The following is a 12,314-nucleotide window of genomic DNA, read 5'->3' on the forward strand; positions in this document are numbered from 1 at the left end:
AATACCATTCCAATGTCGAGGCGAGATACTGTTTAGAGAGACACTTCAGCAAGGCTTAAAACACGATTCTATAAATTCGTAATGAAAAGATATTAGATAGAACACTAAAATTCAGTATACACTATACATACAATATAATCGTAATAATAAAATAGTCAAAAACCCGATTAATATCCACATAATATAAGGGGTCATTCGCATATTACGTAAACCTTAACCTGGTAACCTTATTACCTGCACAAGAGCAATTCTAACTGTCCATCCACATTTTCTGTGAAAAAAACTGATATGAATCCTATCTGAACAAAATGCTATGTTGTCTAGCTGTTATCTAGCTCTTCTTGAGTCTCTGTCCTCTGTCCTGTCGTGCATCCCTCAGTCATGTCCGCTTCTTCTTATCTCCTCTTATCTCTTTGTCGTCGTTGCCGGTCTGTCTCTACTTTGTCACAAGATTAACAATTCCTAACCAGAGTACGTTAGATGAGCATGACCGGATCTTAACTGAATTATTGGAGTTAAAATATACAGGCTACGTCTGTAGTCCGGTCTGTAAGTTACCATGGAAGCATGGAAGTCCATGATACTTAATGCCTCGGCAGCTGTATGTACTGAAATTAAGTAGTTGCCCAGTTCAACGTCGCAATTGGGTGGTGAACAGGAACTACCAAAATTACTGTACTCAGCCCATCCCAAAAACGTGGGTGTTAAATAAACTAATGAAGCTCATTAAGAAAAGCTTAGCTCTGCTAAAAAATGTTTTATATGCTGACAAAACTCCATAGCAGAGGAACTTAAAGCGGGTGAGTGGGTGTAAGGAAAATAAAGGAAAATGGTGCCAATTCCAAGAAAATAGAGCCTATATATTAACTTTGTATAAATACAAAGTTGTTTCTGCCTTTCTCTGATATCATGAGTCATTGTAAACAAACTCAATGTATAACACCGTATCTGATCAGGTAGTGTCATGTCGTCCTACAACTTCAAACAAATAACGACCGTGCCCAATGCAAAGGTAATTATTAATTATGTAATTATTAATTGCGTAATCCCACCTATAGTTAATAGTTATAGTGTGAATTTAACAGTATAATTTTTTTCTGACTTGAACTGGTTCATTTTGCTGTCATTACAAATATAAAATTCAAATTTTACTAAACACTATTACACTACTACAGTGATTACAAATGAAAATCTTTGAATTTTATCTTTTATTTATCAAGACTTCACTGGAATGATTTCAGGAGCTGATTGACATTATTCTGTCAAAGACGCAGAGAAAAACCCCAACAATCATACACAAGTAAGAGATTTTAGTTGAGCTCAACAACTATCATGTTTTGTAAAATGTTCTGAATCAGCCACTTCTTATTGACTTAATTATTAATCGGCATATTTGCTTCAAGCGTTATCATATTTCATAATATTATGTTCTTTAAAATATTATAAAAGTTCATATTTCCTTATTATCAAATATCATATTTCCTTCAGGCATTATCAAATATCATATTTCCTTCAGGCATTACCAAATATCTCGGATACGTTCATTTTACATGAGGAAAGTTAAGTTCACTGAATCAAATCTTAATGAGAAATTGACTGGAATCTTGGGAGAATTCCCCAAAATTGAGGTATTTTACATTGTTTGTTAAATTACACTTAATTAGATGAATTGTCAAAATTCCAAATTGTAACCTTATCACTGTCAGTAGAATTGCTTTTTGGGATCGTTTTATCGTATTATTTCTACTAAACAGCTACGTGTAAAGTGGTTTACAAAGGGGGGGGGGGGGGGGGGGGGGGGGGGGGGGGGGGGGGTGCAGTCACATACGCTTATACTAATCATTAGCTGGGAGTATCCGCGAGATGTTCAATGTTCTGATCCTTAGTGACGGGGATGGTGCCGTTAGTTTCGACGTTATCCCCTAAGCTAAGGATCTAAACTCCTTTACAAGTGTGAATGTTAGTGGCTGATATAGCAAATCTTATGGTAAATATTATCTGACACTGACAGGGATAATCACACTAAAATGGTTCCACCTTTTAAATCAAGTTTCTGTGTATATCACACGTTTTTATGAACATAAGATGTACTACATGTCATATATTTTTATATCTACTACTATAATATTATCATCATCTTACAATTTTCTTTTAATCGTAACAATTTCAGGATATTCATCCATTTTATGCGGATCTGATGAACATATTGTACGATAAAGACCATTACAAGCTAGCACTGGGTCAGATCAACACAGCTAAACATCTTATTGGAAAGTAAGTTTCACGCTGTCCCGGAGCTGAGAGTAGGATTTAAGTTCTATAAATATACTGTGTTTTTAAAATTTTTTAAATCAATAAACTTTCAAATTGTTACGGGTTACCCAAATACATCATTTTATTTCAAAGAAAATATCGCCGAATGACCTTACATGCCTTGACAAGTGACCGAGTGTAAACAAAATTAGGGACACCGAAACACCAGTTGACCAGTAAACTGATCATAGCAATTACATCGGGCCCTATATGCACCTATAAGTGAAGCGATGCTGCAACCAAGGCATGCTAGGTTTATTCCATTGAACTAATAAGGTTACAGCCTAAAATATAAATATGACTAGAAACCCGCTAGTCGAAAGCTTTGTTCGAGGAAATTTTAAAAATCAGTTATGTTTTAATTTCTCTTCATCATACAGCTCTGTTATACAGTAGACATAATGGAATTTATTTAACAATGGCGACAGCGTTGTTAGTAATTAGTATTCGGATTCCTTGTAGCGCGATGCACTACTGGGTCGCGCGCGCGCATCCAATAATGCTTCTCGCAACCACATGCAGATCGGCGAGATGCGAAGGATTGACATCGTGAATCAATCGGATTCCCAAAACGATACTTTTTACCGCATCAAAAAATACCAATCACAACCAAAGTTATGAATATAAGTCATAGCGTGAGCGTAAATGTGAGCTAGTTTTGAAATTATGACGTAGCATACAGCATAACAACGCGCGTAGTTAAGATGTTTTTGCTCGCGCACGTGCATTTTAACGTTGCTACGCAACAGCGCAGTAAACCTTTGCTAAAATAACGACATTATTCTAACGGTTATTTTACCTCACTTCCGACGTTAATTATAAAAAATCTAAAGCCTAAATCAAAATTCTAAGAATGCTATAGCCTATTCCTATCCTTTTTCTACAACCCTGCTAAAAATGGCGAGGTTTCAACTCCATTTGCGAGCTGGGTTTGATTTCACCAGAGGGTCATTTTGAGGTCGATTTTCGGTGTTTTTTCTTCTATGTCCCCGTTGCCGGGGAAATTTCGTCAAGTTTAAATTATAGTATAGATAAATAACAATGTACCATAAATCATAATTATAAACACACTTTATTGAACATATTTTACCTTACTCGGGAATATTATAACCGGGATAAAGTGGTGGGTTTTGGAAGATTCCGCCATATTTTTCCCGGTCAAAAATTTTACCAGCCATAAAAAACCCGCCGACTCAGATTATGGGGTTCCAAGGGGGTGGTGATCATCATATTTTACCTGAAGTCTCATATGTGCTAGAGAAGACTTTTGAAGCAGTGGATGGAGGGCTGTAACTTTATTGGCGGTTGCTACCATAATTTCGTTATAAAAATCACAATTTGGTTATAGAAATCAGATTTCAGGGTGGACCGTGATTCTACTTCTCTTGCCCATGAATCAGTGAATCGTAGAGAAGAAAACAATTTATATGTTATAGAAGAAAACGAAAATAATAATAATATATAATATATATTATAATAATAATGTCTCTAAAGATTGATCGCTTCTCGTGTGCAGTGTGTAGACTAAAGAAAGAGGGAGTTTTTCCCGTTAAAGTAACTTGTGGCCACATCCCGCTAGAAGTGAGTAAACTGTGCCACTATTTCATGGTCCACGGTGGATTGATTACTGGAGCAGTTGAAGATGCAAAGCCAAGACGTTCCCCAATACCAAGCGGTGGGCAGGAAATTAAGCTCCGGCTGACCTTCAGAGCAGTAGCCCCATTAGCGGACAAAATGAAAGTCTTGTTAAGACAACAATACAACTTCGAATTTGACGGTCAGCTGCTCAGAGGGATATCAATAATGATAATGGCGGGGACATTTAGCGATAATGAGAATGAGAATACGCTTTAATGAAGATTTGACTTATTATTGCTTAGATTTATTTTCCTTTAAATAGACGTGTCTTTTTTTCTATTTCTGAGTAATATCAATAACTGTAAATTGAAATAACTTCTTTAACAAGTAACAAAAACAGAAATTTCGGTTGAAAATTTGTTGACCTCTGAAAAAAAACTTGAAAGGTCGGCCCACCGCGCCGGTAAATACATGACCGGGATAATTTGGCGGGTTTTGGGAAAGTCCGCCATATTTTTCCCGGTCATTAATTTTCCCAGTCATAAATTAACCCGCTATAATATTCCCGAGTAAGGTATTAATTATACTTTTTATCAATTTATATTCAGATAATATAGTTACATTAAAGATTGAAAACTTTCAAATTATCAAAATATATAATATCGTGATCTATAACAAGAGATTATAATTACTGATTAAGGATTTGCAGCATTTGTACGGGGTTGTAAAGTACAAAAATATAAATTCGTGAGATTAATGTCGGGAATGCGCACAGATCTTTAATCAGTAAAATGACAGTGAAATTGTACTGAGGTGTTTAGTAATAGTATTGTAAAACTGCTCGAGGTTATTCATAATTCGTCTTGATCATTGCTTTGCACTAAAATGATGTTTAGATATGTGGTAAGAAGTCAGCGTAATGAGCCACTAGACTGTCAGAGCATATCCCGGTATCAAAGGCAAAATGTTTGTGCGGCAAAGAGATAATGTAGTAATATAGGAAATAATGTAGTATCCGTCTAAAAATAAAAGTTTGTGGCAAAGCACGCCAATATCTGATTTTCAGATACAAATTATCTTACTCACCTCCTCTATATTGTGAAGTTGGGCTAACACTGTCTCCGGGGTCGCTAAACGGTGCAGTCACTTTGTTTCATGAATACAATATATATACAATAAACATATACATTATACAATATATACATAATAAGATAAAACACTCTATTGAACTGACCTCTTGTAAGATAATCGAAGAGTACACATTGTGTTGTCCACAACAAGAGAATGACTCCGAAGTGTGCTCGCTAATTGCTGGTTTTAGCATAACACTAAAACCCTGTCCTATATTGTCTAGAGATGTTTAGATCAGAATGAAGTCTCTCCCACGACTAGTGTGCTTGCTCATGAAAATTCAAAAACACAGCCTCAACGATGCGGCAAAATGTACAGCAAATTATGCGGCACCGCATCTGGTCCGTCCAATAAGGCTAATAATGCGGCAAAAGTCGTGCAATATGAAAATTTTTTGGTAATTATGGGACTAAATTGGTCGAAAATCAAGATAATGAGCAGTGAGCCGATGATAATTAGTAGGGTGCTAGCCGGTTCAGAAAATGATCAAAGCAAGCAAATGAGAATAAGATATCTGACATTAGACAACCGTAATCAGTAACAAAACCACAAGGAATAGGCAACTGTATTGTTCAATACTTCGTCGCTAGCTTGGTCCCAAAATGTCGAGATTAAACAAAGCGATTAAGAATTTTTGCATTATTCAAGAAGGGGACACAGCCATCACACTGTTGTAAAATACAGCATGAACTTTTATTAACTTTAAAGTTATAGAGTTATCGAAGAAATGTTCTACTTATATCACGAGATCATAACCGACAAAGGGTACCTAAAACTCTAACCACTTGCACTCCCCATCAGTGTTGCAAAAGACTACAACAGACTGCTCAAGTTTGGAGACAGCTTGTACCGGTGCAAGCAGCTGAAGCGCGCGGCGCTGGGTCGCATGATGACCATCATGAAGCGTCAGAACAGTTCTCTTCTGTATCTGGAACAAGTTAGGCAGCATCTCGGCAGATTACCTTCTATTGACCCCAATACTCGTACACTTCTGCTCTTCGGGTACACTTCTTTCTTGTTTATAAAGTTATAATTATCACTTTGTTTCATATATTTTCTTCAAGTGCAGTGCATGTTTGCTATGGAGTGATATTCGTGTTTTTGTTAAGTTGAGTATTCGAAAGGATTGCGACGACTTCAATCGAATGAATAAGATATCGCCAATTAATGATTGTCATTAGTTTTATTGCAAAACGGACGGAAAACTTAATGTAATTTAAACTTTTAAAGTGTCTAAACGTTTGAGAATTATTCTCTTAGAAATGGGTCCTCTACAGGAACATTGCAGGAACAGTGCACATCTTTTCACATTTGTGCATTGTGCAATATATTACTTAGTGTAAGGAGTGTCCCTAAACTCCCTTTTAAAGTATGTGACTAAAACATTTAGGTGCCTAGTCGACTTGCAGTGTAGATAAGTCAGATTATTCGTTGCAACCTCCAAAATTACAAGAGCCATATTTAACAATACCCCACCCAGGTTCCCAAATTACAAGAGCCATATCTAACAATACCCCACCCAGGTTCCCAAATTACAAGAGCCATATCTAACAATACCCCACCCAGGTTCCCAAATGTAGGAAAGTCCTCTTTTGTAAACCAGATAACACGCGCTAACGTGGAAGTACAGCCGTACGCGTTCACCACAAAGTCGCTCTACGTGGGACACACTGACTATCAGTATTTGAGATGGCAGGTTATTGATACTCCTGGGATACTTGACAAGCCCCTGGAGGACAGGAATACTATTGAGATGCAGGTGAGTGCGGGAGTGCTGAATAAGTGCTGAATTAGTGCTGAATTAATGCACTTTAAATATGTGCTGAATTAGTGCACTTTAAATTAGTGCTGAATAAGTGCACTTTAAATTCTTACAATTCTCATCCTTTATAAAATAGCACAGCTCTTAGTCCCAGACTCCCATGATCTTTGTAGGGGTCAACTTATTTCCAACGACGAGGCTGATATAAGAATGGCGTGTTTATTAAAGTATCTCATCGTACCTCTCCATACTAAACAAAATTCGTTCTTCAGGCCATCACTGCTCTAGCGCATCTACGCGCGTGCGTGGTGTGCGTCTTGGACATCAGCGAGCAATGTGGATACTCTCTGAAACAGCAGTGCGAACTGTTCGACAACATCAAGCCACTCTTCGCTAACAAGCCTATCATTGTAGCTCTCAACAAGATCGATGCTAGGAAACCTGAGGATCTCTCTCAAGAGGAAAAGGTTTGTTTAAATAATCTGATAAGGTTGGATAATTTTATGAATGTGCCATGTGTGCAATTGATTGTACAGCTTATGTTTTTGACCTTTTTACTGAAAACTTATTTTATTTTAAATTTTATCGGATGTTTTCTGATTAGAATCGAGTCACATACAACTTTTATCGAAAACTTAATCTTATCGGCTAATAGAATTTAATTCAATTATTACCTAGGTAATTTCACAAGGTAGTTAAATTAAACATATTAAATTAATGCCTTTGAGCGTTCATTTTAATGTCCGTTCAAAATTATGTCCATTTACGAAATGTCCGGTCAAATAACGTCCGATTTCTGCTAGAACCGAGTCACATACAACTTTTATCGAAAACTTAATTTCATAGCTATAATAGAATTTAATTTAGTTATTTACCTGGGTATTGTTTGAATATATTAAGTAAATTACTATCACAAAATATACTTCACCAATAGATGTTATTTTATCACGTACAAAGGAATCACCTGATTTCTGTTGCCTTTGTTACTACCTATCCAAACAAACCCAGTCATTATAAAATTATAACAACCTCTTCTCTACAGAATCTACTAGAAGAGACGTTTAAGAAGAACGCAAACGTGTTGGTTATCCCAATGTCCACTCTGACTCAGGAGGGAGTGTCTGAAGTACAGAACACAGCCTGTGATGCTCTTCTTGCTCACAGGATCGAGCAGAAGATGGCGGGAAACAAGGTTAATATTATATGTACTCTCTTTTGTACAAAACTCTTTTGTCTCAAAAAGAATAATACAGTTTTAAGTGGTCTAGAGTAAACCAAGACTACTATTGCTGAAACTAATCTTTAAACAGGTTGAAAACATCCTGAACAGACTTCACGTAGCCGTCCCCAAAGCTTCCCAAGAAGTTCGAGCACCCCACATTCCGCAAGGAGTACTGGCCCGCCGTGTTGCCGGATACGTTAAGCCTGCTGAGATACGCAAGTTGGAGCGAGACATGGAACTGGAGTTGGGAGATGATTATATTCTCGACCTTAAGAAACACTACGATCTACCTAATCCTGATGATAAGTATGTGAAGCCGCCTTTAAATATTACTTTTGTAATATTTTAATCTATTTTAAAGTTGGGAATATTGCACCAAATTGGTCGATAGACAATAGAGACACGTTTATAGCCTGATTGTTTAGGCGATCACACATCAACCATAAAAACTAATGTTTAGCAACCTTTATATTATCATTAGTTACGAGCTTTTTATTTCAGGTATGATGACATTCCAGAAGTTTGGGAAGGGCACAACATCGCTGATTTTGTCGACCCAGACATTGTGACAAAACTAGATGAACTGGAGAAGGTAGTATTACCCAGCATTTATTGTTATACTCTACAAATTAGTTGTGTTATCTTAGCCTCTTTAACATGATATATTATCCTCATTTATAATATTTCTATCCAATGATTGGTCTGATTTCAATTATTACTTTTCCCCTGCACAGGAAGAAGCGATGCTAGAAGAAGCAGGTGTTTATGAAAGTGAAGATGAGAATTTGACGGAGGAACAAAAGGATATACGAGAAAAAGCGGGTCTCATAAGAAAAGAGAAGGCCATAATCCGACACAAACATAGACTTAACAAACACAGGTATTTCTTGTTTATTCCCCCTTTTGCGCACGTTTGTACTTAGTTGGCAGCACCCATTTCTTCCCACGAGTGTAATTTAATGACAAATTGTTAAAATTCCTAGAAACCGCAAGAATTAGCCTATTTAAAAAAGTAAACATTCTTAAGTATTGGCATTAGTAAGTGGCATTTCCACTCACCATCGCAAAAATCTCAAGAATTGGAATTGCCACTTACCATCGAAACACACTTTTCAGTAATCGAACCCCAATGAGTGAAAGGGTGGTCAGGAAGAAACAGGGTATAAAACGTGCCCGAAGTATATCCAGAATGTCCCAAGACGAGTCCATGGAGGTTGATACTAAATTCCAGACGAAGAAAGTAAAGCCTGGTCGGGACGTCAGTGGTCTCCGAGATGCAAAAATGGTCAGTTTTAGGAAGTTGTTCTGTGGTTGACTCTCCTCTGTGTGGGTTTGGTGTTATTGTGTAGCACTATCACGAGTGTCAGCATAATGTTATCTTAAATGATGGGTGGAAGTGTTTAAATAATCAACCTTAGTTGTCTTAAGCCTTGCTCTAGGAAAACCACGAAGTAAGCTATGAAAATTGCGCGTCATTAAGCGCGTAATTCGGCCTGTTTCATTCGGATTTGTTACATCGCGCCACGCGGGTGTCGTTTTTAACAAAGAAAGCACATTTTTAGTGCTGATCAGCACATGTCACTTTATTTTGTACGCGCGTCCACGCCTCTCAAATTAAACGTGGTACGGGCAGGGGCTGAGGGGCCACTCTTAATTTCCAAGTGGCCTGGCTTGGGTCTAACTCACAATCCACGGTATAATATTATTACATAGCATATCGTGGGCGTAGCATTTAATAACGTATTCAGTCCTCGACACCCACACATGCCGTGCGTGATGCGCGCTGTTCAGGCATTATAGTCTTACGTAATTCAGTTAATACTAGCCGACGGATATGACTACACATTATATTATTATAATAATAAATTATGTAATGGAAATAATAAGTAACATTTTAACAATAAACCATATTAGAAAGCCGTGCTCACTACCATTTTGTTCAGGTCAAAGAAGTTCGAAAAAAGATGAAGAAATCTCAAATAAAGATGAACCAGTTTGGAAAGGCTGGTGAAGCTGATCGACATATTGCTGCCAAGCTACCTAAACATCTGTTCTCCGGCAAACGAGGCGCTGGAAAAACAGACCGAAGATAGGACTTGTTTTTTAATGTTGTTTTATGGGGCCGTTATTTATCACTCTGAAGTTGTAATCTTTTAAAAATCATGCCATCTGATTATCTGAAATGACGATAATTTATTTTACTTTTTACCTAACTCTGAGTTTTGCTCTACTGTGCAATGAAGAATATAGATTGAATCTACATCTGTTCCCATGTGAATGCTGACAGCAAACGATCGAAATTTTAATTCGAAGAATTTAGATTTTAATACTCTACTCCCCATTTCATTTATCTCTCATTTTGCATTTAATCTAAATTTAATTAACTCTTATAGCATGGTTGATGCTGCCACTAAGAAGACTCTCGCTGCTATACCTTTACTGAAAACGAAGGCGGGTCCAAGAGATAAGGAAGAATGGCCAGTTAGGCTGAAGGAAGAGGTCACAAGTCTCATAAAGGTAATTAGGATAAGATTACTTTAGTCAATCACATAGAACATGGCAAACTCTTAGACAACACCCAAACATTTACAACTGATGATGTACACATCAGATGTGATTAATAATCTTAGTGTAATGTTCAGCGAACATCTTAAGATTCAACCGTCCCACCCTCGAGATCAACATCAAGCCGTCTATATTTTCAGTATATCCATAACAACAAAGAAGCTGATAATGATTGGTTAAGAATTCAAAGCAACAAAGAAGGCACGAGATGGTTTGGCAAATGTTGGTATATTCAGGACTACAAGAAGTATGAGTTCGAGCTTGAATTTGATGTAAGTTTCACTTTATTTCATCTTACATTTCGTTCGAAACTGCCTGGTTTTCCAAATTTCATGACTAAAGAGGGACTAAAGAGGGACTAATCTAAGTCAAATTTTACGCTTTTAAATTATCTTGTTTCCACTTCAGATTCCTGTTACATATCCCAGCACCGCTCCAGAGATAGCCATACCAGAACTGGACGGTAAAACTGCTAAAATGTACAGGTTCGTGAAAACGTCAGTGTTATCGCTGTTCTGAAGGGGCCTCAATTTGTGCGACTGCTTTGTAAACTGAAATATGCTGATTACATTAAATACCAACAACGAGGTTTTGAAATCAGCTGATCTTGCAGAGGGGGAAAGATTTGTCTGACCGAACATTTTAAACCGCTGTGGTCCAGGAATGCCCCTAAGTTCGGAGTCGCTCATGCTCTCGCTTTAGGAGTAAGTACAATTCTTGTTTTTAGTAATTACAAAGATTGTAAGTTTTAAGGATAAAGTCGCCTTTAAATTAATGAACATTTGAAACTTGAAAAGCCTTGTTATTAAAATTTTGAGACTTATATTAACAGATTTACATTTCAGTTAGGACCGTGGATGGCGGTTGAAATTCCAGACCTTATTAAACGCGGAGTTGTGGTGCACAAAGACGATCAGCCTAGCGGGGAATAACCTAGGGCACTTAAATTATCACATTAAACTCTCAACTGTTGTAATTTATCCCATGTTTTGTGTTATTTTGATTCTTATCTTAGGTTTTCTCCCTCGTAATGTTAAAATTTGAATTTGGTTAAGATTTCATTTTAAAGTTATAGCACAGATATTTGGTTTTATGTTATTTAAAGGATTTTAATCTTGAGTCTAAGTTTTCTCATTCTTATTGTTAAAAGTTAAATTTGGTTGAGGTTTCATTAAGTTATACTACAGATATTTGGTTTAAAACTTTGAAATGCGTACTGAATAGCAAACGAAATGTGAAATGACTCAAAAGCTTGAAATTTCAAATAAAATTGAACTTAACAATGAAATGTTCAAAACAGTCAGTTCCACTATGGAACAATGATTAATTTCATGCTGAATGGTAATAGTGTAAGGGTTTAGTTAAAACATAATTTATGATTAAATTAACAAACTAATGCTGGTGTTAATATATGATAAATAATAATTGAATGATGTATTGATGACATAAAACTGCAATTTTCAACCAAGCATATTTTACGAATTTTACTTTAACTCTTATAAACGTTACTGAAATACATGCTATAAAATACTACGAACAACAGCTTTCTACCCAGCTGACACACAAAAACACAGGTCATAGTCCAAAAGCGAAGCATAAAAACATTAACAGCAATCAACATTTAAACTAAAAATCAACCCCGCCTTCAATTCAACCGTATCTCTTCTTTCTGGCAGCCTTGTCGTCATCAGAGTCATAGTCTTCCTGCAGTAGGTTCCTGTATTCCTTCTCTTTCCTTCGTTC

General features: G+C 36.7%; 2 protein-coding genes across 3 annotated transcripts in view; both read left to right on the top strand.

Moving 5' to 3' along the window:
* The window catches only part of LOC134815950 (GTP-binding protein 4-like), a 47,030-nt gene extending 36,811 nt beyond the window's left edge, over positions 1 to 10,219 (top strand). Inside the window, exons 2-14 of one of the 2 annotated variants that reach the window (XM_063824567.1) lie at positions 957 to 1,012; positions 1,242 to 1,300; positions 1,517 to 1,628; positions 2,171 to 2,274; positions 5,824 to 6,024; positions 6,589 to 6,781; positions 7,057 to 7,251; positions 7,827 to 7,976; positions 8,095 to 8,312; positions 8,508 to 8,598; positions 8,741 to 8,886; positions 9,123 to 9,291; positions 9,950 to 10,219. In XM_063824567.1, the coding sequence (XP_063680637.1) occupies positions 965 to 1,012; positions 1,242 to 1,300; positions 1,517 to 1,628; positions 2,171 to 2,274; positions 5,824 to 6,024; positions 6,589 to 6,781; positions 7,057 to 7,251; positions 7,827 to 7,976; positions 8,095 to 8,312; positions 8,508 to 8,598; positions 8,741 to 8,886; positions 9,123 to 9,291; positions 9,950 to 10,099 (1,836 nt within the window). In that variant the 5' untranslated portion in view covers positions 957 to 964 and the 3' untranslated portion in view covers positions 10,100 to 10,219. Of the gene's footprint in view, positions 1 to 954; positions 1,013 to 1,241; positions 1,301 to 1,516; positions 1,629 to 2,170; positions 2,275 to 5,823; positions 6,025 to 6,588; positions 6,782 to 7,056; positions 7,252 to 7,826; positions 7,977 to 8,094; positions 8,313 to 8,507; positions 8,599 to 8,740; positions 8,887 to 9,122; positions 9,292 to 9,949 lie in introns of both variants that reach the window. The other variant, XM_063824566.1, reaches the window with a different exon arrangement.
* Positions 10,220 to 10,384: 165 nt separating this feature from the next.
* LOC134815952 (ubiquitin-fold modifier-conjugating enzyme 1-like) lies at positions 10,385 to 12,044 on the top strand. The gene is made up of 5 exons (XM_063824570.1): positions 10,385 to 10,523; positions 10,712 to 10,843; positions 10,980 to 11,056; positions 11,185 to 11,275; positions 11,417 to 12,044. Exons 1-5 carry the CDS (start codon positions 10,401 to 10,403, stop codon positions 11,501 to 11,503), a joined length of 510 nt encoding a protein of 169 aa, XP_063680640.1. The 5' UTR covers positions 10,385 to 10,400; the 3' UTR covers positions 11,504 to 12,044.
* The last annotated feature ends 270 nt before the right edge of the window (positions 12,045 to 12,314 follow it).

Source organism: Bolinopsis microptera, chromosome 5 (assembly GCF_026151205.1).
Source record: "Bolinopsis microptera isolate Bmic1 chromosome 5, MBARI_Bmic_1.0, whole genome shotgun sequence".
Classification (NCBI taxonomy): Eukaryota; Metazoa; Ctenophora; class Tentaculata; order Lobata; family Bolinopsidae; genus Bolinopsis; species Bolinopsis microptera.

Coding starts and splice junctions, on each gene's coding strand:
- LOC134815952 (XM_063824570.1), top strand. CDS start 10,401: ATGGTTGATGCTGCCACTAAGAAGACTCTCGCTGCTATACCTTTACTG. Junction 10,524..10,711: donor AGGTCACAAGTCTCATAAAG/GTAATTAGGATA, acceptor CTATATTTTCAG/TATATCCATAACAACAAAGA. Junction 11,276..11,416: donor CTCATGCTCTCGCTTTAGGA/GTAAGTACAATT, acceptor TTTACATTTCAG/TTAGGACCGTGGATGGCGGT.